The 26,197-nt window shown below is 36.0% G+C and overlaps 1 protein-coding gene across 1 annotated transcript in view; it reads right to left on the minus strand.

Annotated features, from left to right (window-relative positions):
- PKHD1L1 (PKHD1 like 1) overlaps positions 1-26,197 on the minus strand; it is a gene marked incomplete at its 5' end in the record, with an annotated part of 152,794 nt that overhangs the window by 83,447 nt on the left and 43,150 nt on the right. Inside the window, 14 exons of the mRNA XM_082600825.1 lie at positions 28-132; positions 552-694; positions 3,087-3,282; positions 3,702-3,834; positions 5,570-5,691; positions 6,642-6,806; positions 8,112-8,222; positions 10,714-10,819; positions 11,514-11,636; positions 13,453-13,607; positions 14,115-14,262; positions 18,908-19,080; positions 20,297-20,460; positions 25,216-25,340. Coding sequence (XP_082456951.1) covers positions 28-132; positions 552-694; positions 3,087-3,282; positions 3,702-3,834; positions 5,570-5,691; positions 6,642-6,806; positions 8,112-8,222; positions 10,714-10,819; positions 11,514-11,636; positions 13,453-13,607; positions 14,115-14,262; positions 18,908-19,080; positions 20,297-20,460; positions 25,216-25,340 — 1,969 coding nt within the window. The remainder of the gene's footprint in view (positions 1-27; positions 133-551; positions 695-3,086; positions 3,283-3,701; positions 3,835-5,569; positions 5,692-6,641; positions 6,807-8,111; positions 8,223-10,713; positions 10,820-11,513; positions 11,637-13,452; positions 13,608-14,114; positions 14,263-18,907; positions 19,081-20,296; positions 20,461-25,215; positions 25,341-26,197) is intronic.

Here is a 26,197-nt window from a genome sequence, read left to right on the forward strand (position 1 = left end):
TTACAGCAGATAAATGTTGTCTGATACCTGAATCTTCCCCACTGTTGGTAATCCTGAATACTTTCCCTGTTGAATGAACAATACATTTTATGACATTTTCTGATGATGCTGTCACATTGCAAGGGAAGGACCCTAGAAAGAAAAAAGATGGGGGAAAAAACATTTTCTCAAATAGTTTTTGTGAAATACAGAGACGAAGTATAATTAGTCAATAGTCAAGGCCCTACAAAAGCTCCCCATTACATAGTAGGATCTTTGGTACTTTTTTCTGGTAGTAATCATGTTTGAGTACTGACTAGTTTTAGAACAGAGACCTCTCCTTTTTTAAAGTGTTCTATACACATTAAATATTTGGTAATTATTTATTGAAATCAGAAGCTGTTATTTAGTTTATTTTTACCGCCTAGCCAAATACACTTAACCTTTTACAGGCTAATAGAAAAACAAAGCTTCCATGACTGAGAGTATTTGTGTAATAACACAGCAGCTACAGCACATCATTTAAGATGAGAAAAATGATAACAGCCCTCTTGTGAGGATGAAACTCTTACCCAAAAGCACAGTGTTCTCAGCTAGTATTGTGCTGAATCCCAAACCCATTATAGTGATTTCAGTTCCACCATATAAGGAGCCCTTCTGTGGAAACATGTTGGTCACTTGCAAAATATACTGTATAGAAGCATTTAATTTGTCTCTGTAAAAGAAAAATTAAGAGGTATTTCAATGAGCATTCCATGGGGTCATGTTGTTAAACTCTTCTTAGGACCTGATTCATTTAAGAGGAAGTACTTGAATATTTAATAAAACATTACTTTCTCAAACTAGATAATCTGATAATTATCATAACCTCAATTTGGTTGGATCATATACATATATAACAGTTGTTTCCCTAAATATGAAAATAACATTTCTGAAAATCCCATGGCAGGAGAATTTGAGATGGAAGAACTTAAAATACTATGGGAAAAATATGGTTATGAGAACTGAGGTCACAAGAAATACATGAAATCCTTTAAAATATTTTATCTAGTTATTAGAATAAAACATAAAGGCATAAAAAAACCAACCCCCCCCAAAAACCCATACAGGCAGCATTATCTATAAAAAAGAATAGTAATGAAACTCCATACATTTAATATAAGTAAAGTTTTGTGCAATTAATTTGAATTTATCATTCTATATTTGTTGAAAACTTGTCATGATCTCCCTTCCCACTATTTCAATAAGAGGATTTTAAATTTATTTTGCTTCATTACAATGTATCTGCTAGGAGGCCATCAAAATGTGCAGTGCTTTTCTGACCTGACATATAGAGTTGACTTCCACATCCCAGCTCCCACCATAACTCAAATGAGTCTTTTTTTTTTTTTTTGCTGTACACGGGCCTCTCACTGTCGTGGCCTCTCCTGTTGTGGAGCACAGGCTCTGGACGCACAGGCTCAGCGGCCATGGCTCACGGGCCCAGCCGCTCCGCGACATGTGGGATCCTCCCGGACCGGGGCACAAACCCGCGCCCCCTGCATCGGCAGGCAGACTCCCAACCACTGTGCTACCAGGGAAGCCCTCAAATGAGTCTTTGTGTTAATTTTTATCTAACTTCCTCATCATAACTGAATTGGTAGTTTCTGAACCACCACCCAAGTACCCAGTTTTGTATGCTGTCAATTCTGCCCATTATATCATCAAGCCAAAGCACAAGCCAACAGCTCTTCTAGAACCATGTGAGCTCTGCCCTGTGAATCTAAGAGGGGATGTAGTGCTGAGGTTTATGTTTACTGTTGCTCTTCTTTCTTCACCTCCCACAAGACTCTTCTACAATGATCTCTCCTTCTACTCTGACATCAGTTTTACTTGCCTTTTTTTAAATCCCTAAATTCTGGTTTTCTCTTTTTCTAAGTACTATGAACCAGTAACCTCCTTATGCCAGAACTAAAATTTTACCAGTTGACAAGCAGCTTCAGGGAAGAAAATACTAAACACCTATTTAAAGGAAAGTTAGAGCTGGAGGAGGATTCTCTCCACCCTCTCCTTCACCTGGCAGCTCCCACCCGTTTCTTGGCTTACTTGTCACCTTCTCAGAGAACTCTTTCCAGTCCCCAGTCCCTCAGGAAAAATTAGCTCTATTATATGTTCTTGTAGCACCTGGGACCTCTTTTTTTTTTTTTTTTTTTTTTTTTTTTTGCGGTACGCGGGCCTCTCACTGTTGTGGCCTCTCCCGTTGTGGAGCACAGGTCCCGGACGCACAGGCCCAGCGGCCATGGCTCACGGGCCCAACCGCTCTGCGGCATGTGGGATCCTCCCGGACCAGGGCACGAACCCATGTCCCCTGCATCGGCAGGCGGACTCTCAACCACTGCGCCACCAGGGAAGCCCCAACACCTGGGACCTCTTATCCATAGTCTTTTTCTCATTTATAATCCACTTATTGATGTAATCATCTGTTTGAAATCTGCCTCCCCAACAAAAGTTTGGGCATCATTAAGGTGGGGGACACATCCCTCTTATTCCCCACTATAAATCCAGCACTGAGAAAGTGCCTTCCCCCCAGTAACTTCTTGATAAGTATTTCCAGAATGAATGAGGGGCCTCCCTGGTGGCGCAGTGGTTGAGAGTCCGCCTGCCGATGCAGGGGATACGGGTTCGTGCCCCGGTCTGGGAGGATCCCATATGCCGCGGAGCGGCTGGGCCCGTGAGCCATGGCCGCTGGGCCTGCGCGTCCGGAGCCTGTGCTCCGCAACGGGGGAGGCCACAACAGTGAGAGGCCCGCATACCGCAAAAAAAAAAACAAAAAAACAAAAACAAAAACAAACAAAAAAAAAAAACAGAATGAATGAAAGTCATGTGACATATACATAAACCTAGTTCTGCAGAGAAATCTTACAACCTAATCTGAATGGTATTGGTCTCAAACCTAAGTATCATACTGCATGTTATGAGATATTTTCAGAATCTTTTGCAAAAGGAATTGTAGAAAGGTGAAGAGAGCAACTGAAAATTATAAGGTTAATGACTATTTCTCTTCCTATCTCAATATATTAGCACCATGTGTTCCACAACTCTGTCAAAGTTTATGGTCATTACCATACCTTGTTGATGCAAAACCCCAGTTTCTGACTTCTACACAGATATCATGTTTTCCAGGAGACAGCTTGGGCAAAAGGCATCTAATATCTGTGAAGTTCCAGTGAAGGACCTGGCAGGATTTTCCTCCAACATAGACCTCCACATTTTGTGTGAGTTCATTTCCAAAGTTATAACCCTTAATTGTTAAATTAACTTCTCCTATTATTTTAAAAGAAAAGTTTTACAAAAAGAGTCAATGTATTATCTAGTGCAAAATTTGAATATTAAGTCAACCAACTCATCTCTTATGTTTCAATGGATTTAGGAAATCCTAACACTTTCAGAGGTAAAAGAAAATCAATGAAAGAGTTGATAGCTGCCACATGGAGATAAAATTCATGTTTAATTGTTTAACAGGGAAAAATATGGCAAAGAACTTTAAAAATTATATTTTTCTTATTATTGCACATGTTCAAAGTGATATAATAAACAGACCAATTTATGGTTAGAAAAGAAAACCTGTGACAGGTTTTGCTTTAAGAAACACAACCGCAGAGAAACTGCTTCAAAAGCTTTTTTAGAAATGGTACACACATACATATATATCAAATGATTAATCTTATTGAAGAATTTCTTACCCAGTATTGTCCGTACTTTGGGACTAAAATCAGTTATAACTGGAGTCTGTAAACAATTATAGCTATAAGCATTCTTTGCCATGGCTTGAAATCCACTGGTAATAACTGATACATCAACTGTACCCTCAATTCTCTGAAATAAGAGGAAAAAAATAAAACAATTAGAAAATATTAAATGTTGAGATACAGAAATTAAATGGCTAAAAACAAACAGAATTATTCAAAATAAACTTCCAAAGATGTTTTTCTTTCAAAGTCATGAATCAAAGTTAACTATCAGATATTTAGAAAGTTGTGGTGTCAAATGTAGGTTGCATGTTTGAATTCTTTAGATAAAGCTATATGATATAGTGGTTTTGTGGGTATTTATGATCAATTCAAATGCATCTATAGTATCGGATTTCCCAGGGTTCTGCAATATAGTTCAGATGTTCTGAACAAGTGAGTCTCTCTCTCTCTCTCTCTCTCTCTCTTTAATAAATTTATTTATTTATTTATCTACTTATGGCTGCATTGGGTCTTCCTTGCTGCGCGCAGGCTTTCTCTAGTTGCAGCAAGGGTGGGGGGCTACTCTCTGTTGCGGTGCGCGGGCTTCTCATTGCGGTGGCTTCTCTTGTTGTGGAGCACGGGTTCTAGGAGTACAGGCTTCAGTAGTTGTGGCTTGCAGGCTCTAGAGCACAGGCTCAGTAGTTGTGGCGCGTGGGCTTAGTTGCTCCGCAGCATGTGGGTTCTTCGCGGACCAGGGCTTGAACCCGTGTCCCCTACATTCGCAGGTGGATTCTTAACCACTGCGCCACCAGGTAAGTCCCTGGACAAGTGATTCTCTAATTAACAAAGCATACGATACTTAAAGTTTTGAGCCTTTTGCTCTTAAAATAGGCTTGAATGTAATTTTTGTTCCTCTTCATGGACAAATGACATTATTATAAACTTTGCTGACATAGCTCCAGAATCCAAGACTAAAACCTAAGAAAAATATTTAGTGCTTTCACCAATACAGCACCTATACAATTCCCAATTAGGAAAAATCGTTTTCCTGGCATCTAGTACTTAGTGCACACTCAGTGTTTAATTGAATGACATAATTTAAACAAAGCTTTAATTTACTATATCCCCCCGATTCTCTTCTCCACCATTCAGTCCAACACATGCTCAAATTCACTTTTCCTACATCAACTACATAATAATTCCCACCCTTAATCTACTACATTTTTAAATATTAGTGACGGAATTCACTCCTTTTGCACATAGTAAGTAAAACAGAGTCTTGGTTTAAATTTAAACACTATTTTAAAAAATAAAGAACAATGACTGGTCCTGAGATGTAATATTCCATGGGAAACTTTACACTGTGTGTGTTTTGCCAACAAACTGAAACGTTAACATATTTAAAATATATATTCCTTTAAAAACCTCCAAAATGTCTAGAATGGCTTCCCTGAATTTTTTAGACTATTTATTACTGCTATATTTTTTTCATCCTTGGATTTACCTTGTCAACTCCCATTCATCATCCTTCCACTTCTGAAAGGACATCAACTTGTCCATGAAACTCTTCCTGACACCCTCTCCCCGCTGTATTTTATCTTCATTTTGTGTCTACTTCTATCGTTTCAAATGGAACACACTATTTAACATTGGTTTATATGTATGTCTTCCTTAATGATGTTAAGTATCTAGAATGTGGAAGATAATATTTGGTATTTGGATCTCAGCAAAAAATGTTGAAGAAATAACTGTTAAAGAGCATAACTGAAACTCTGCGCTTGCTGGGTAAATAAGGCATTTGTTTAACCCTTTACTGAGATGTTCCTTAATTCATACAATTTCAGACATAGAAGAAAAATGACTGAAATCAGATGCCTTACTTTTGGTGTTCTGCAGGTTATCTTATTCAAATTCCCTTCAATTACATTGCAGGTTTCATTTCCGACTAATACCTTTGAATTTTCATTAAAGCCAAATCCAGATAGAGTCAGAAGAGTACCACCTTCATAAGTAAAAACACAAAATCAGACAACAAAAACACATTAGATTAACTATAACAAAAAGACACTTTGGCAGTCATCTAACATCATTCAAGAATTATCTAATCATCCAAGAAACAGGTTGGCAAATAGATCAAGGACAAGCCTCGAGATATATAGAATCATCACCATATACCCGAGTCTGAGCTCTGGAGTCTGGAGCCGTAAAGGGGCTGGGCTAAGTGATTAATGAAATAACACAGATTTGCAACTAATATTTGTTTTTGTGTCTTCATCCTAAAGAGAAATTATGCTATTTCTATTTACTCAAACAGTGGGAAATGAGAGTGAATTAAGACTTATACAAAATCCCAAATTTTAATACCTTTAAGTAAAAGAAAAACTAAGAAAAAATCCCAACAAAATAAAAATAACATAAAATATAAAAACAGAACACACCAAAAAGATCAAGGCCAAAGCACAAAATCCACAATTAAGCATGGTCAAACAAACAAACAAACAAAACACAAAGGAAATGAAGCAGGACAGGAAAAACGTGTTATTTTCTTTCCATCTTCTGCGTCAGCATCCCTTTCCCTGATTTGTTTCTGGAACTTTTTCTGGGTCTAGTAGCTCCACTGGGACTGTGATTATAAATGGAGCAGCTGGTAAGCAGAATAATAACTAATAAATCTTATCTTGACATAATTAATGAGCTTGTTATAGACACATGTAATAATTGATGATATTAATTCAATAACCTAAGATGTAAGTAGAAGCAGTCACCCTGACTTATGCTGCATAAGAAAAGAATTAGTCATCCACTGAGCCACTGTGCCTTCTAAAAGAGGAGTCTCCTTTGTTCTATATGAGGAAGCTTTGGAGTCCTCTCCCTTCACCCTGTTCTAGAAACAGTTCAATGAAATGATGGAAATATATGCAATTTTCTTTGTTTGGAACAATTAACTATTACCTGCTAGGCTTCCAGAAGCAGGCCAGATGTGTGAGATCTGACTCTGATAAATGAAATGTAATTCCTCCTCCTCTGTATTCTGTGCTAGTCCAACATCAGCTATGGACACAGCAACTGGGAAATGTCCAGCACTTCCATTCAGAATCTGGCAGTTGATCTCATTTTCTTGTGATAACAGAAGAAGAAAATGGTCAAGAAATGCTTTTGTTAGATAAAATTACTGAAATTTTATACTTGCAAATATAAACAGTGGCATTCATTTTTATATTCCAAGAAATATATCTAAGGAATACTACTCATATATTAATGGGAGGACAACCTTTACGAACTACCTCATATTACGAATCAGACAGGGCTAGAAAAGAGTAAGGTAAAATAATAATGAAAGTGGAGTAAACAATTTGCTCCTGAGTACTACACTGTGGGAAAAAAGTTACTATAAGAAGAATTTTAAATCATAACCTATACGATCATTTATATGAATAATTCTAAAAACTTTGGTCCAATATATTGTTTATGTCCCAAACTGAGTAAAATATTAGGTTTCAACAAGAAAACTGATAAAAACTAAGTGAAAAACATTCTTCACTTCATTTAGAACAACATAGGTGCACTTATAATACAGGTGCAATACTGACTATTAGATCTCAAGAATGCATAGAAGATGTAAATTTAAAACAACTTAGTGCTTCCCTGGTGGCACAGTGGTTGAGAGTCCGCCTGCCAATGCAGGGGACACGGGTTCGTGCCCCGGTCCGGGAAGATCCCACATGCCGTGGAGCGGCTGGGGCCATGAGCCATGGCCCCTGAGCCTGCACGTCCGGAGCCTGTGCTCTGCAACGGGAGAGGCCACAACAGTGACAGGCCCACGTACCGCAAAAAAAAACAACTAAAATGATATGGAAGGTGAATTTGCTTATGTAATTCCAACTTATTAAAATTAATAAAAATACCTAGGATTGTGAAAGAGAATTTTTAGGGAGACAGATAATTATGGTCCTCACTTTTCCATAAATAGAAAATATGATCCTTAAATTCTACATTAATACATAGAGGACTATGAAGTTTGGACTAGAAGTCCAGGAAGATGGCTATGTCCTCTTGCTATGACTAATGAGGCATTTTCAAAGCATGGGCAGAGGGGACCATGCAATATCAGAGCTGCAATTCATGTATTTTTGTGTCCCAGAGACATACTAAAGAAGGAAAGATTTCATGTAATCACTTTATGAGGGAAAAGAACAAAAATCAACTGTTATGGGATAAAGACACTGTACCACAGTGAAAGAATTAGTCTGTAGTCATAATCAAAGATTAAAAAGATAAGGTATTTATCCAGAGCAGTTTGCCAATTTCATAACCCCAAAGGTACTCTATAGGAAAATCAGTATTATAACACTGCTCTTTGATTCTACGTTCTCTTAGAGAAAAACAATTAGACTCAAAAATAATGATTTTAAAAGAATCTACCATTCACAGAAAGAAGAGAGCAACCTGCTGGTCCAACTGAGACCGATACAGTTGAACTAGGAGAAAATCCAGAGCCTGATATGGTTAGAATTGTGCTTTCTTCATAGGACCCTGAAAAGGATAAATTTAAATAACAATATTAAAATGAAAAAACATAGAATCTGTTGTTATGAAATCAGGTATTTCTCAGAGAAAAGTGAGACTATCTTCTAAAAGATATAAACAATAAGCCTATAAGCAAGCAGGGAAAAAAGACATTTATTTAGCAATGGTACTTTTTTTCCATTGAATTACTGCACAGTGCTTCGTGTTTTGAATCTGTGTGTTTATAGAGATTAGTGGAAAGAATTATCTGACTAAGTATAGAATGTTGTAAGGAAAGGAAAATCATTCTTATGACAAAGAAATTAAACAGACATTTCCATATAGTAACTTAGACTAGGACAGAACCGCCATCACAAACTCCTGAGAAAAGAATAAACTGTACAATAAGGGTAGTAGACACTTTCCATTTGAAATAGGATATGATTACTTTATCTGGGATGATACCCATCCTAAAATGCCTGGGCTATTCCAGGTTTATACTTGCTGGCCCAGCATCCTATACTGAATGTTCTCCATTCACTCTTAAAGGTATCCAGATTTGATCAATAAATGACACGGTCACCTGACTCATATAACATCACACACAACACAGATTATAAATGGATTTAAATAGCTAAGGATGAAAAACAAAACTTCAAAATTTTAGAAGAAACATAACCGAATACCTTAATGACGTTAATGTAGAGATGGATTTCTTAAATAAGATACAAAAAGCCATGGTTATCCATAAAGGAAAAGATATATAAATTAAAATAAATCAGTGATTTAAACTTTTCCATGAACAAGATACTAAAAAAAATCATAAGTGAAATACTGGGAGAAGATGTGTGCAAAGAATCAGCAAACATAACATACAATATACAGTGCAAGTTGATAGAAAAAAGACAATCTGATAAGTGGATAAAAGATGTTAACAAGCAATTTGCAGAAGAAGAAATAATTTAAATGTCCAAGAAACATACAAGAAGATATTCCTGTGCATTACTAATCAGGGAATAGACAACATTAAAGCAATGATGAGATAACTTCTTACACTCATCAGATTGACCAAAATTAGAAACTCATAATATGAAGTGTTGGCAAAGATGTGGGGAATATGGTGCTCTCATACCCACTGGAGGTACAGCCACTTTGGGGAGCAATTTGGTCACCTAATGAACTGAATACACATATACCCATTAATCCACATGTAGGTATAAACCCTAAAGAAGCTCTAGCATGTATGTTATAGTAGATTTGTACAAGAAAGCTCAATACAGTCATGTGTGAAAACAAAAAACTTGTAAATGATGTAAATGTCCATCAATAGAAGAACAAATAAATTGGTGTATCCATGAAGTATTTTAGTGATGAATTAGATATACATAAAACCATATAAATATTTCTCTGGGCCTCCCTGGTGGCGCAGTGGTTGAGAGTCCGCCTGCCGATGCAGGGGATACGGGTTCGTGCCCCGGTCTGGGAGGATCCCATATGCCGCGGAGCGGCTGGGCCCGTGAGCCATGGCCGCTGGGCCTGCGCGTCCGGAGCCTGTGCTCCGCAACGGGGGAGGCCACAACAGTGAGAGGCCCGCATACCGCAAAAAGAAAAAAAAAAAAAAAAAAAAAAAACCATATAAATATTTCTCAAAATGAATGCTGAATGACAAAAGATGCAAATGATATTTACAATGTAATAGCTCATTTGTAAACTTAAAGAACTGGCAAAATTACCATATGTGTGTTATACACAAAAGGTATTTAAAATGGCATGGAAAAATACACACAAAATTAATTATTGTGATTGCCTCTGGGGAAGTTCATAGGGGCCTAACACTGAGCATGGTGCTTAGAGAGAACTATAATTGTAAAAAAGTCTGAAGAATATATTCTTTCAACACAAAGTTGTGTTATTTTAAAGATTTCAATGGGTTTTTTCTTTTTGTTTGCTGATTTATAATTAGCAGGTGAATTTTCCTACTAGTCAACAAGACTAAATATATGATTATAGTATCTGAGCTTACCTTTCTGACTGGAAAAAAGCCACACCTTACAATCCTTGCTCATGCTGTTTATTTCAATCCTTGGGAGTTCAGACATAATATAATCTGGTGTTTTTTTTTTTTTTTTAAGCAATCACATACTATGAAGGTATTTTACAATGTGTCCCCCTAGACTGAGTTCTCGGCAATAATTTTTCTATCTCTTATTCTCAAATCTAGGACCTAATTATTTTCTTTTACTAAATAGCAGCTCTCTTGTTATTGGTCTTTTAGTACTATATCTCCTAGAAGTTGGTGAAACTGGAGAAGCAGAATACTAGTGAGTCCAACTTCAACAGTGATATTTTTTGCAAAGATAATTAATGATCTTTCCATAGCTTTCTGATCTGATAGATTTTTTTTCACTATGTAGGACTGTCTGCTTGCCTTAGTTAGAATATAAAAAAATCATTATCAGTTTACATTTTTGCCAATTGTCTTCTACCCCATACTCCAAGTTCAAAAGCAAGAGATTACCTTGGGAAGGGCTTATGGCCCAGACTTGAGGAGTAGTTGTGGGATCCCATGTAAACCCACAGTCACCTGAACATTTAGCTGGGATTTCATTAACATAGACTTCAACCTTCAAATAAAGAAACACAGAGGTAACAAGGGTAGCATGGTTAAATAGACTATGCATAGGATTTAGAAAAAGTAATGGAAATTTGCTTGTTTGCTGGTTTGTTGGTTTCCAAAAATTAGTCTATTCTATCTATACTTTTTCTGTTTTGACACTTCATTGATTCATTCAGTGAGTGTGTCCATTATTCGTCAGGCACAGTTGTAAATGTATCAAGCACATTTAACAAAACAGATGACAACCCTGCTGTTACTGAACTTATATTCTAGCGGAGGTAGGACAGAGAGCCTTGCATAAGGCTATAAACTTACAAAAAAAAGAAAATGCACATTATGCCCTGGGGGTGATAAGTGCTATGAAGAAAAATAAAGGTTGCTCTTGGGAAAGTCACCTAAACTCCATACAATTTAATTTCCTCATCAGTGAGTGGTAACATTAATAATTACTTTACAGAGTTACTATAAAGATTAAATGAAAGAATATATTTTCAAATACTAACAGTAGAGCTTAAAATCTTTTATCATAAGGAAGATAATTTTCCCAAAAGTCACAAAATAATATCATTGAGTTGATCATCTGTTAACAAATAGTCACATGAAAAATAAAGATGTCATCTCTTCTGTTTTACCAGGTCTTTAATGTATTACAAAATAGTTATACATTTAAAATTACATCACGAGGAAACTTTCAAAAATACCTGTGGCTGTTTGTTGGGTGTACGAAGTAGGTCTCCCAGCATGCGCTGTCTGAATAAGCCACCTTCCTTTATCCTTGTAACCATCATGTTAGCCTTTTCTCCAAAAATGTTGGAATCATTGATCTATTTTTAGACGAGATTATTTTACTAGAAAGGTTATAATAAATATGATCACAGTAGTTTTTCTTTTTAAGTTTAAGCATGGTTAAAAGTGAAAAGCCAAAGGATGAAAACAATTCAAAGCCATTTAATCACATTTTTGAAAAAGAAGCCTCTTCAAAAATGATAATCTACCCAAGAAAAAACTGATAACATCATTGCAGTATCATATATTGCATCAATTACAACTTGAATTAAATGACTAATATTAACTTGATATTGATATTAACTTGAATATTTAGGATAAAATATGTGTAAGGAACATGAATTTACTTAATTTGATTTTTTCAAAATATTCTATGCTCTTTCTGAATATGACCATTTTGATAAATGATTCTTAAATAATTGAAAACTGTAGTCCTCTTTCCACCCAAGTCAACTTTTCCCCTTTAGCATTTTTGGCCTCTACTAAAACTACTCTTGGTTTTTCATCCACTCATGGAGTTATATTTTCTGCCAGTGGTAAAAATGAAACCAAATCAGATCAATATGTATAATTTGGTCATTTCAAAATCGTGCTGCCAATATGGTAGCCTTCAGATGCATACAGGGTCCAGCAAAGAGACAGGAGTCTCCATGCTGGGCCTGTGGGAACCAAAGTAACCAGGAGCAGAAATGATGAATAAAGCAGAGGAGACTGGTCAGGAAAGAATGAAGGGAGTAGGTGTTCAGGCACCAGCAGAGGACCAAGAGGAGATCAGTCACTAGAGCTGTCTCAGTTGCAGGATTTTCTTATTCTAGTTTCTGGCCATGTGTTTTCTTAAAATAACCCCATATCTTTATGACATCCATACAATCTATGTATGGTACATTATATTCTATGTTTATTGTTTATATACATTTTTTTGAATCTCCTGTCCCCCAGCGCCTCTGTTTTTTCCAAAATGGTTTTATAAGTAGAGTTCTGTATTTATTTCCACCGTTTGTATAATTTTAACAACCATTTTTCTATTGATGGGAATTTAGATTTCTAGGTTTTTTACTATTACAAATAATGCTGCAGTGACTAACTTTGTGCCTATTTCATTTCATGTTTGTATTATTATTTCAGTAGAAGAGAGTAACACAGCTGAGACTGCTGAATCATAAGGTATCTATATTCAGATACAATTAAATTATCCTTCCAAAAGCTCATACTAATTTACTGTCTCACCAACAGTGCATGAGGATGAGAGTGCATCTCACACTCTCATCATCACTACAAAGCATATTTTTGATGTTTGATATCTGAGCCCCCAGTCTCTTCTAGACCCTTCTCTGTCACATATTCTGAGCCTGACTTCCCTCCCTGCCCCCAACCACACTCTAAGCAAAAGTAATTAGATGTGTGTGTAATTAAGGTGTGGTTCTGTTATGAACTTGAAAAGGTCATCTTTGAAACCAGAAAAGTATCCAAGGTCCTAGAACACAACTCTAGTGCACAGTGGTAGAATTAAATGACAGTGACGCTGGTTATGCTTGGCCCCTCTTACGTATACCCAGATTTAGTTCTGAGACTGCCCCTGCCTGTGCCCCTCCTGCCCCTGTCAAAGGTCTTCTAACCGGTATATTCCCCCACAGGGGATCAGGAATAAAGCACCAACAACTATTCTCCACGAAAGAGAATGCCTGGTCAACTTAATTTACAACAACCTTCTTCTCAGTTTCCTTTTATTACTGTTTAGGCTATAGCTTGCATTTTTAAAATACACACAGTCTCCAGTTGTTTTTGGAATGAGGCAGGGTGCAAATAAGCAACGAACACGTAGAAGAAAACAGAAACCAGGCGAAGTAAGGGAACCTGCAGCAGATTCTGCTTTCCACATGGGCTTCTCCACTTGACATGCCATGAGTATCCAGCACAGCTTCCCTCTCGTGTAACTGAGACTTGTCCCACTTCTTCTAGACTCTGGAGAGCAAACTGCAGATCTGCAGCTGACACAGCAGCGGGAATACCTGCACTCGCAGAAGGATGGCAAACAGCGGGAGTGAAAAATCCACAAACCTATGGCTACCCTTAACATACGTGAAATGTGTTTTATCACTTGTAAACCAACTGTCCTCCTCCAAATACAGAAAAAATGAAATCTGCATATTACTTAGGCAACACATTTGTATATTTCTGAGAAACAAAAATTACATGAGTAATGTAGCTCAGACATTGAGCCTTGGCTCAAATACTTTTTTAAAAAAAATCAGTTAACTTTATAGATAACCAGGAAGCTATGGATGGAAAAGAGAAACTAACTTTTGGGAATTTAACCTGGTATATCTGGTGAGGTGACGAAGAAAATGTCATTTTTCTAAACAATTTAGTTTTACATTACTGACATAATCTCAGCTCTATAAATTACATAGAGAAATAATATTAAAAAGAAATACACCAAAATGTTTATGATGGTTGTCTAGATCAGTACAGTCCAACTGATACATAGACCAAAGTTATGAACTTTTTTCATATACCTTTGAGAATATGTCCGTAAGCGTGAATGTCAAAGCTGCCACTGAGAGGTGGAGATGCTGCTTGAACTCTTTGAATACGAATCTTTGACTCCCCCGGCCAATTATTTCCTCTGTAAACAGACTCATTCTCTGTCTCGTTTGTGATTTTCTAGTTTCCAAAATAAATATTGATAAAATGATTGAACATAACAATGGCTAACCAGATTTCTATTTCACCGGCATACAATCCTGTGACATGACATAAATGAGCCTCAGGTATTCAGGACTCCTCAGAACGTTAAGGAGAGTCACATAAATCAACACAGGCCATACCTATATAGCTGCGATAATGAGGCCCAAGTCAATTCAGTCATCTGTGCAGCAATCAGCTGGAACCACAGTAATACCTCATTAATTCAGAGTGCACCTACCATCGCTCAAGGAACAAATATTTATTGAGCAGGCATTCTGTTCAAGGTACAATGCTAATCACAATGGGAAGGCAAAGAAACATGAGATACGGTCTTGGCTATCAAAAAATTAAACACCTTTTTGGAGAAATAACATATGGAAGCTTGAAAACTTAACTAACAATAAAAGGAAGTATATGATCAATACAGTGACTGATCCAGACTCAGGAAATACCTGTCTAATGTTGAGTGTCAGTCAACTGACAGAAGAAACGTGCAATAAAAATTCATAGATTGTAACTCTAAGAGTGAAGATGATATTCTCCTGCTTCTGATCCCTGCTAATTTTGTGGAATTTAAAATTATAAGCTCTAGGGGACTTCCCTGGTGGTCCAGCAGTTAAGACTCTGTGTTCTCAATGCAGGGGGCCTGGGTTCGATCCCTAGTCAGGAGACTAGATACCACATGCCCAATGAAAGATCCTGCACACGGCAACAAAGATCCCATGTGCAGCAACTAAGACCGGGTGCAGCAAATAAGTATTTTTAAAAAATAAATAAATAAAATAAAATTATAAGCTCTATTGCCCACATAAAGGAGTGAACGTAAGTGCCAAAAGACATATGCGAGAACGTTCAGAGCAGCTTTATTTATAATAACCCCAAACTGGAAATAGTGCAAAAGCCCATCAATAGAAAGGATAAATTGTTGTATATTAATACCATGGAATATTGTATAGCAATGAAAAAGAACGAACTATAGCTAGCTATACGCAACAGCATGAACCTCACATTATCAAATAAAAGAAGATGCAAAAGAGTACACACTGTATTATTCATTGATATGAAGAGTAAAAACAGGGACTTCCCTGGTGGTCCAGTGGTAAAGAATCCGCCTTCCAATGCAGGGGATGCAGGTTCCATCTCAGTCGGGGAACTAGGATCCCACATGACATGGGGCAACTAAACCCACACGCCACAACTATTGAGCTCGTGCGCTTCAAAGAGAAAGCCCGTGAGCCACAAGCTACAGAGCTCACGTGCCCTGGAGCCCTTGCGCCACAACTAGAGAGAAATCCGCGCACCGAAACTAGAGAGAAGCCTGAGTGCCACAATGAAGAGACCTCGTGCTGTAACAAAAGATCCTGCTTGCCTCAACAAAGATCCAGCGTGCTGCAACTAAGACCCAATGCAGCCAAAAAAATAAGGGAAATAAATAAATAAATATTTTACTATTTAATAAATATTTTTTAATATTTATTTTTTTAAAAAGTAAAAACAAGCAAAACTAATTAATGGTAGTAGAAGTCAAAATAGTGGTTATCTAAGGTTGTGGGGTAAGTAATCTCATGACAAGGAAAAGGCATAAAGAAAGCTTTGGGGGGGTGGTCTAATGATTTTCTTTATCTTGATCTGGGTAGTGATTACATGAGTGCATTTACTTTGTAAAAATTCATGGACTTCAGCAAGATTGCAGGATACAAGATCAATACACAAAAACCAATCACATTTTTATGTATAAATAACAAGCATGCGGAAACTGAAATTAATACAAGACCCATTACAATGGCTTCAAAGAAAATGAAATACTTACATACAAATCTAACAAAATGTACTGAATCTGACCTGAAATTTCAAAATTGCAAAATCCAAGATGGAATCAAAGAAGACCAAAATACATTGGACAAAAAAAAAGCAAAGAAGACCTAAATAAATGGAGAGACATACTGTGTTCATAGATTGGAAGACTCAACATGGTAAAGGTATCAATTCTCTCTATAGGTTTATATACAATCTATAGGTTTAAATGCAATTCTTATCGAATTACCAGCAAGATTTTTGTAGACATAAACAAACCTATTTCAAAATTTATATGGAAAGACACAGGACCTAGAATAGCTAAAACAATTTTTCACAAGAAGAGTAAAGTGAAAGGAATCACTCTTCCCAATGTTAAGGCTCACTACGTAGCTACTGTGATCAGAAGGGTGTGGTATTGGTGGAAGGATGGACACATAGAGCAATGGGACAGAATAGAGAATCCAGAAATATATCCACACAAATATGCCCAACTGACTTTTGATAAAGGTACAAAAGTAATTCAAAAGAGGAAGGATAGTTTTTTCAATAAATGGTGCCAGAGCAACCGGAGGGATAGGCAAACAAATGAACCTGGACCTAAAACTTCATGTGTTATACAAAGGTTAACTCAGAATGGATCATGGCCTTAAATGTAAAGTGTATAACTATAAAACTTTCAGGACAAAAATAGAAAAATATTCAGGATTTAGGGATAAGAGTAGAGTTCTTTGACTTGAAACCAAAAGCACCATTCATAAAAGGAAAAACTTGATAAACTGGATCTCATTAAGAGTGTTGTTCTATGAAAGACCTTATGAAGATGATGAAAAGGCAAGGTACAGACTGGGAGAAAATATATGCAAACCACATACCTGACAAAGGACTTATATCTAGGATATATAAAGAGCTTTAAAAACTCAATAATAGGAAAATAGTCCAATTAGAAAATGGGCAAAAGGCATGAACAGATATCACAGAAGAGGATATATGGGTGTTCAACATTATTAGCCACTAGGAAATGCAAATTAACACCAAAATCAGCTAACAGTATATAACCCATCAGAATGGCTAGAATAAAATATAGTGATAATGCCAAATGCTGGCAAATTTGTGCAGACACTGGATCACTCATACATTGCTGGTGGGAATATAAAATGGTGCAGCCACTTTGGTAAAGAGTATGATAGTTTCTTACAAAACTGTACATGTGCTTACCATATGAACCCATAATTACACTGATGGGCAATTAACCCAGAAACTGAAAACTTACATCACATGGAAACCTATAGATAAATGTTCATAGCAGCTTTATTCATAACACCCAAAACCTGGAAACAACTCAGATGTCCTTCAAGGGGTAAGTGGTTAATAGACTATGGTGCATCCATCCCATTAAATGTTACTCAGTAACAAAAATGAACAAACTATTGATACATACAACAACTTGGAGGGGTCTCAAGGGAATTATGCTGAGTGAAAAAAGCCAATCTCAAAAGGCTAAATGCTAGTATGATTATATAAAGTCTGATTCCTTTTCCACAACATTGTCAAATGCCAAAATTATAGAGACATTAGTGGTTGCCAGACATAAGACTGTGCAGAAGGGAGGGAGGAGGGTGTGGCTACATAAAAGGGTATCATGAGGGATCCTTGTGATGGAACTGTTCTGTGGTGGTCAGCTGAATCTACACATGCAATAAAAATTGTACAGAACTACACATACACAGGCACACACAAATGAAAGCATGTAGAACTGGTAACATCTGAATAAGTTTGGTAAATTGTATCAATGTCAATTTTCTGGCTGTGCTACTATGCTATAGTTATAAATGTTACCATTGGGGGATAATGGGTGAAGGGTATGGGAATATTTATGTATTATTTCTTACAACTGAACATAAATCTACAATTATCTCAAAGTTACAGTTTTTAAAACAATTCATTAATCTGGACATTTAACATATGTGCACATACATTATTACATTTTGTTATTACATTTTGTTAGAGAGCTAAGAGACTGAAAAACATTTACAAGACATTTATCTTTAATATACTAAGACTAAAATATTGGGCCTGGATAGGGTAAAAGCAATATTCGTGGAACACTTATAGTACTTCAGTCTTTTTAATCATAAAACTCTTAGCACAAAGTTCTCTGTGAGACTCAAATTATAATATTTAATTATTATTTAACCTTTAATCTTGAACTTATTATACTTAGTTTTGGTTTGTTGTAGGAAATTATATTAACTAATTGTATATTTTTGTAAAAAATTAAATGTAAGAATACTCCTCATAATTGTAACATTTAATACAGATCTTATACCCAAACAATACAAAATACTGTCCAGATCCTTTTGGAATTATGGAAAACCATCTCTTTTCCCTTGTATCAATTTTGATACAAATAAAAAATAACTGGTGTTTATAATAGAAACAATTTTAAAACATATGCAGAATCTCAAATTTTCTTTCAATAATCTCTGTTCAAAGATCTTTATTGGGTGAGCCCACAAATTTTTCTTTTACCTCAACAGAGAAAACTCTACTTAAATCTGACTAGCTGATTCTTAAGGCTATTTCCTCCTGCTTTTTTCCCCATCAATATATTTCATTAGAACTTTTTTAATGTTTAAAGTGAATTTTCATGCTCAAGTTCAACAAGCCTCTAAATCTTCATTTATCCTTAGAATAACTGTCTTGTTCTATTAAAAGATGTCTAATCTGTGTGTCAGTTCTTCATTAAAAAATTGTTTTAAGTTTACTAGGTCAAGGCTAATGTTTCCTAAGTTGAAAATAGCTACTCATAAAATTCTAAGCTTACCTGCCCAAAGCTCACAGCCATCATGGGTATATTATAACTGCAATTACATGATGTCATGGTGACAGAATATTGGTTGGTCATACTTGATCCATTAATTTTGGTCTGATTCACCTGAAAGTGCTTTAAAAATATTCCTTTATTTGCTAATGCTGGAAGTCTTCTCTTTGGCATTTCTAGAGAACATAAATAAACAAAGTAAATGGGAGATAAAATTGCATAGCTTGTGCTGCTAAAAAGAAAAGCATCAAATAATATCCATGTGTCATGGAATAAGCTGTTTAAAATCAAATTTTAGAAAGAAGACCTTAAGGAAAGTAGTTTGTGAAACTTGGCAAACCTTCATTCTAGAATATAAAGCTTTAAAGTCTTTTGATATATGAGCCTCAGTGGGTAAAACAAAATACTGAAAAGCCACCAAGCTCTGGGTTCTATGCAGCCTTCTGTGGGCCAGTTAGTGTTGCTCTGTTGTAGGTCCCTAAACGTGGTGCTCACTAGGATGTGTGCTCCATGAGGGCAGGACCAGGACTGCCTGGTCCTCTGCTCTTTCTTTGGTACTAGACACATTGCCTGCCACATGGTAAGTGCTAAATGAATGTTGCTTAAGGAACTACAACCTTTATCTCAGCACAAATCAGCTGTCTTATGTGCCTCACCAATCACAATGTAAGTCTGGTGACAGTGGATTCAAAAAGAGTGACTCAAAGTACAGTAACATTTAGTTTTTAGCCAGTTGAATCATGACCTTGCACTTGAAAACTGTTCCAAAGGAAAGGATTCCAAAACTCCTCTGAAATATGGTAATAGTCACTTATTAAGGTGACTGTTTGGAGTTAGGCTGATTTTTAAAAAGACTGCAGTTTAATTTTTATTATTTTATTAGCATATCTCACAATATGAGTCTATTAACATAACTAGAAAAAATACTAAAACTCTGAGAAATAAAGTTTTCATTTACAGTTTTACTAATTATCACAATAAAGTCCATGGAAAGTTTCAGCTCATTCTTACTAGACAGACGTCAATGTCAATAGTTGCCTTTCAGGAACAGATCTCTATCTTGGTAGTCGATTTCTCAAAAATCAAACAAGGCAAAATTAGAATGTTTGCCACAGTTTACCTGTAAACAGAATCCAGGACTATAAAACTAATTCCTGCTTTAATGACAAAGTTTACATTAAGGATGCATTTATCTTTAGAATAATCACCTGGTCTTATTCATTAAAAAAATATATGATTTAAACCATAGTATTACTGAGATGAAAGAATAACAATATTTAGAGATTAATGTTTCTATCTAACCTACAGAATATAAATAACGTCCACAATAAGATTTTAGTACAAAGTAGGTTTATAAGGTTTAGGTTTTAGATATGAAATAATACAATATACCATCCAATGCTGCAATTGTAGATGTCTGTCCAATGTATACAATATCCACATAGAAAGACTGTGATTCTGATGCTTTCTGCAAACTAATCCTCTGAAGAGAAAAACTGGTCCCAGCGTATTTGGTTTGTATGAGATCCAGAAGGTCTATACAAGTGTAGGTCCAGCTGAAATATGGTTGTTTAATTCAGTGTATAGATCAGTTATAATGTTCAATGTAAACAAATACATTATAAAAAGCATTAAAATCTTAAACAGTAACAGTTTTTCTTTTCCCACATGAAGACCATAAGCAAGCTGTATTAGCACAAAAAAACAGCCACAAGGGACAGCAAGCAGAAACTTTACATTGGCAGTGAAAGATTTAATGTTGTATCCAAAAGATAGGTTTTCTTTTATTTGTAACCTTGGCAGTAGACATAAGAATGTAAAATAACATTCTGTAGTGACAGGTAAGTAAACTAAGGAGCATGCACCTTGGTGGAAAGCATATAGAAACAAGACACAAGAATGAAGCAAACCATTTTAGTGGTGCCAGGGACAGAGCGACAGTTTCAATCCAATACTAAGAAGCAAAACTGGAGCTTGATAATACTTCTGGAAGAGCTCAGGGGAGTTGCATTGTCCCCTAAATCTAAGGGACAAAAGGTGCTAAAGTTATTTATAGATTCAAATGGTTGCAGAGTGCCTTCTAAACATATAATTTAGATTCAGAGTTTCCATTAAATATTAACTGCATTGGAATCTCATAAATTATATAAGCAATTTGGTTACAGGAGTTTGCAATAAAGAGATAAATACTGCCATTCAAATAACTAAATACAGTTCAACAATAATCTTTGCATCAGCTACCACTGTACTGATTAACTGACTAGTTTGGGCACGTTCTATTCTCATTTTGAAACTTCATGGTTTACAAACTCGTCATGGGATCCACCTCTAGTGTACCAAAGCTTAGACTGACATCATTTTAGAAAATTATATTCATAACTACATTAAGTTAAAGTGCTCCTTAAATTAAAAAAGTATTTTGGGCCTCTAAATAGACTTCTACTACTAATTATATGATTCCAAAGTTCTAAAAGCTACTTAGAAAGAATGGTACACTGAGCAGGACCCTTTTTAAGAGCAATGGAGACTACAAAACTTAAAAAGCACATAGTGCTTTTGTGGCTAGATAATTCCATTTTCCAAAGGAAAACCAGATTTTACTTCTGGGATTTTGAAGCTTGATTTACAACTACAAACATCACTGGTTCTGGAGGGTTATAGAACAATGTTTTTTGACACTAACGATGTACTGAAAATAAACTAATGCTAACACACCTAATTGATCTAAGTAGACTGTCTGACCTACATAAAAGCAGGTCTAGAAATACCAGCTAGGAGAGCTTATGCTGCGTTAATCAGAGAATCACCCTCTTTTAAAAATCATGATATTCTTGTTGAAAGATCTTGTAGCATTTAGGGTAAAGGAAGCCCATTAACTCCATCAAATGTAGGGCATCTTCAAATTACGGCACAGCAGAAAAACTGCAGGCTAAAGGAAGGACCTACTTAGTGATATGGTAAGTGATGGTTTGACTAACATGGAAGAATTGAGATCTGTAAAATCCTGTTGCAATAGAATGAAATGCATACAGGTGGTGGTGATCAAAATTAAAATTGTGATTCCATTGTTCAACTTGGGCATGTAGGGATGTCCCTTCAAGAAGGACTTTCACTTCATAATGATCCATCACGGGATTACCCAATTTGAATCAAACTGGGTATGAGGCAGTGGGATATGTTCATTCTGTGCATAGACTTTCCATGCTCCTTGCCTATTAACATGGAGAGGACTGTCTTAACCCCTGGCATTGTTTCTTCTTATGTGATGGTCAACAGAGAGTAGTTGTGGCCTCTTCTGAGTCAACAATTACCCTAGGGAATTGCAGAATTGTTCCCACTCACTTCATTCATTCCAGGAGCTAACTTCGATGCCATTTTATATATTGGGTTAAACTGTGCAATAGCCTCAAAAGATCTATTTATGCGTGGGGAGGGGGAATCAACACTTTCTTCAATACTCCTCTGTTTCTTTCTCTGTCTCTGCTTCTCTCTCTTTCTGCCTATCTTCCTCTTCATCTTCTGTGGAAAACAAAGATGGATCAAATGTATAAAACATGCCCAAAGTGCAAACACAGGAGCCATACACTGTTTAATCAGATGCCACTGGAGGGTGAAATCTGAACTGTCAGGAAAAGGACATTTTTTTAAAACATTCATTCAGGAAGATTACTTTTCTTTCATTGGCGGTGGGTGGGGAATCGGTTTTGACTTCTTAAGTTTTTGTTAGAAAACAAAACCCAAGGGTGCCCTGCAACTTTCTCAGAGAGCAGCTTCTTATAGTTCGTGCAAACACTGTCCACTTCATACAAAGAGCTCACTCAGCTCTCTGTCCTTTGAAGTCCACTTCAAGTTTACCAAACTTCAGTATCTGATGAATTTTCTGTCTCTGTATGTAAAAAAATTTTCTTTCTTTATATCCTATGGAAGCATGGCTAGATCTTATTCGTGGGGTAAAACACAAATAAGTATCTTTTAATGCTTATTCCAACAATCTAAGGAATATTCAGTGGGAGAATTTTCATGTGTCCTGAAGAATTCTTTGAAAGACTCTTCTTAAATATATTCTCTTTGACAAACATCTCTTGGGTATCTACATTTTAACTATGGCTACCTACCTCGTGGTTAGAGATTCTACACCTATATTTAACATCGGCTCCCAGTTGCCCTCACTTTATCAACTGATCAGAAAAGCTGAAGGGCATTAGAACACATGCTCAGGATATGATGCCAGAGGGATATGCATCAAATACAATATTTTATTTTGAAAGCTGAAGACTCTAACTTCCCTTCTTCCCTTAACAAAAGGTCATTCCACTTCTTCAGGGAGAAAGCCATAAGCACTGGCAAAACTTCTTTAAAAATTTCAGGTTAAAAAGCTGGGCTAGGGGCACAGGAGGGGGGTGTATCTAAGGATACCCACGTCCAGGTCCCACAGTTCCAACAGGCTCTGTGTGCTCCCACCCACCTGTCTGTTCCATCGCCTGTCACTGCTTCTGTCACTGACCCAGTGGGCACATCTTGTTTTCTCCTGATGGAATTCAGAGACCTAGCTCTGAGGGAGCATCTACAGGCCCCAACTCTGGTTGTCTCCCCACTTTACTCCTTTCCCCCAACTCATGAGGGATCCATCTGAAAAGTTTTTTAAACCTTTAACAAATAAGACTCCCCTTATAGTCCAACATATTTCTATGAGTTTTGGAGTATACACATTTCTAAAGGTATGGAATGAAAGCTGGTCCCTGCATTTTGAAAATAGTGTTGGGTTATGATCAAGAAAGCAGGAAGCTTGAAATTGCAGAGTTGGAAGTAGTTTCTTCATCCAGAATTTTCATCCAGAAGCGAACTCCCCCATCAACACCACCTTTTCAGGAATTCCCTGGTGGTCTCGTGGTTAGAACTCGTACTTCCGCTGCAGAGAGCACGGGTTCGATCCCTGGTTGGGGAACTAACATCCCACAAGCCGTGCAGTGCAGCCAGAAAAGAAAAAAACTGCCTTTTCTTTCCATCTAGTTATTCTAATCTCCCTCATCATCTTACCTGTTATTTCTTGTCTTTGTTTTGTTTTGTTTATGGTTATCATTTGGTTCTATTTCTAACTTTGGATCATTTTCTCTTCCCTTCTGTCTGAATAGTTAAGCCGAGGCACTGACTCTGCCTCACACTTGCTCCATACACGGCAGTTCTGAGTGCTCATAATCCCACTCCTATGATGAGAATAGAAAAGTCCTCTCTATATATTACAGAATGGCAGCAACTTAAATGATAATGTATTAAAGTACAATGAAAACTATATAGATTGATACAGGATAGAGAAGATTTTTTATGTGGCTATGACAGAAAAAAAACACAAAAGAAACGTATTGGAAATATTTTGAAGACATGGAAATCATACCATGGGTATTTTATGACATAAACTTTACATGAAAAAAAACTTTCTAAAATTGTGGAGAGGAAATGTTCTATATCTTTACTGGGGTAATGATTACATAACTGTATACATTTGTCATGCTTACTGAATTATGCACTTAGAGTAAATTATGACATTATGTAAATTACACTTCAGTAAGCATGACTTTAAAATTTATGAGGAATACTTTTTAAAATAGAAAAGTTGTATGTGTGTGCATGTGTCGTCATTGTTTTATTGTAAGTAAAATTTTTGTGTGTATTGTATATGAAAATTCAAAGTCAAGATTGACAAATTTCAGAAGATATAATAATTAATGAAAACCAAAAATCATTTTGCAGAACTAAATTGGCTTGAGGTTATGACAATCACAGTCATTAAACAGCTTTCTCTAGACTCATGTAGTTTCTCGCATTATATTTCTCTATCTGCATTTTAAGTGTCTAACTTTTGGCAACCGAACCAAGTATTTAAGAATATCTTTTCTCCCTTAACTTTGGTATGTTCATCAAAATATTTTATTTTCTCCATTTACACATTCATTTTGTTTTTCAGTGATCAAAGTCTAATGATAATCTTGCGCTAAGGCAGTTTCTTTCTACCTTCCTTCAGTAACTAGAAACATTATAAGATTTAATAATACATAATTTAAATTCTAAAGTTTACCACTGTTTTGTCTTTTAAATGGTCATGGGTGATGATGACACTAGACCAACTTTTATTTTCATAATCTATATTTTTGGCACAACTGTCTCTGTTAGGAAGCTTATGTAGAAGGCAGAAAAAATTGCAGTTAGATTCATGGTGCACACGATTTCTCAAAAACAAACAAACAAACAAACAGATTTACCTTCATAGTTTACATACTATAATTAAAAATTTTCAGATTCATAGTGTAACTTACTTGTTTCCATATGCAAAGTTATATGTAAATTGTGTATCAGTGCTTCTAGTAATCTTGCTTGTGTCTTGGTATTGAAATTTTAGACCAATATAATTTGCCAAGAATCCTTTGTATGCTAAACATAACTACACAGAAAATATTAAAAAAAATCAGTAACAATATCTTACCATTAAATTGTTTTGTAGCAATTCAAATGAAGTCAATCCAATCCAATAAATATCTATTGAGCATTTTTTATACAAAATGTATCAGAACACAGAGGAAGGAATGATTAATTTCAGACAATGAGATGCAGAAGAATTGGGGAAGATTTTATAGAAGAGGAAGGAGTTGATGTGACCTTACAATTAATGATTAATTCTTTTATTGTTTTCTTAGATATGATTTCCTTAAAAACTCCCTCTAGTCATAGAGCTATATAAGGATTAAGGCCAGTTCTAACTAAACTCTTCAATGAATTTAAAACTCCATTACACATAGAGAAGACAGAGAAACATTCAGGTAGGTTAACTAGGATGTGAATGCAGCTGAACATTTAGAGATGTCACCATACAGTAGTTATTAAATACTAATTTTAATGGTCTACAACTCCTTAAAAATGCCAGAAATATTTAGAACTTTAGAACATGTGTTACAAGTTGAGAATTTTAAAACAAGAGAAAGGGTAAATCTACTATATTGCTAGTCTTAGATACCTATCCTAAAACTGCCATCTCCTCTGCTCGTGATCTCCCTTTACTTTTCCATGACTGGATACCCAAGATCACTCTATGACAGTTATCTATTTTTGTTTCTTCTTAATTAATGAAGGAATAATGAGGAGATTATATATTTTAAATTGTTTTAGCATTTACATTTGTGTGCAAATAATTTTTTTCTGAAATTATAAGATAAAGCAGAATACAGGTGCACGGTACTATGTATTTTTTAAATTTCTTTTTTTGAGAATCAACAGACGAGGAAATCACAAGCACAGAATTGA

The sequence above is a fragment of the Mesoplodon mirus genome (genome assembly GCF_964341445.2).
Source record: "Mesoplodon mirus genome assembly, chromosome: 16".
In the NCBI taxonomy this organism is placed as follows: domain Eukaryota; kingdom Metazoa; phylum Chordata; class Mammalia; order Artiodactyla; family Ziphiidae; genus Mesoplodon; species Mesoplodon mirus.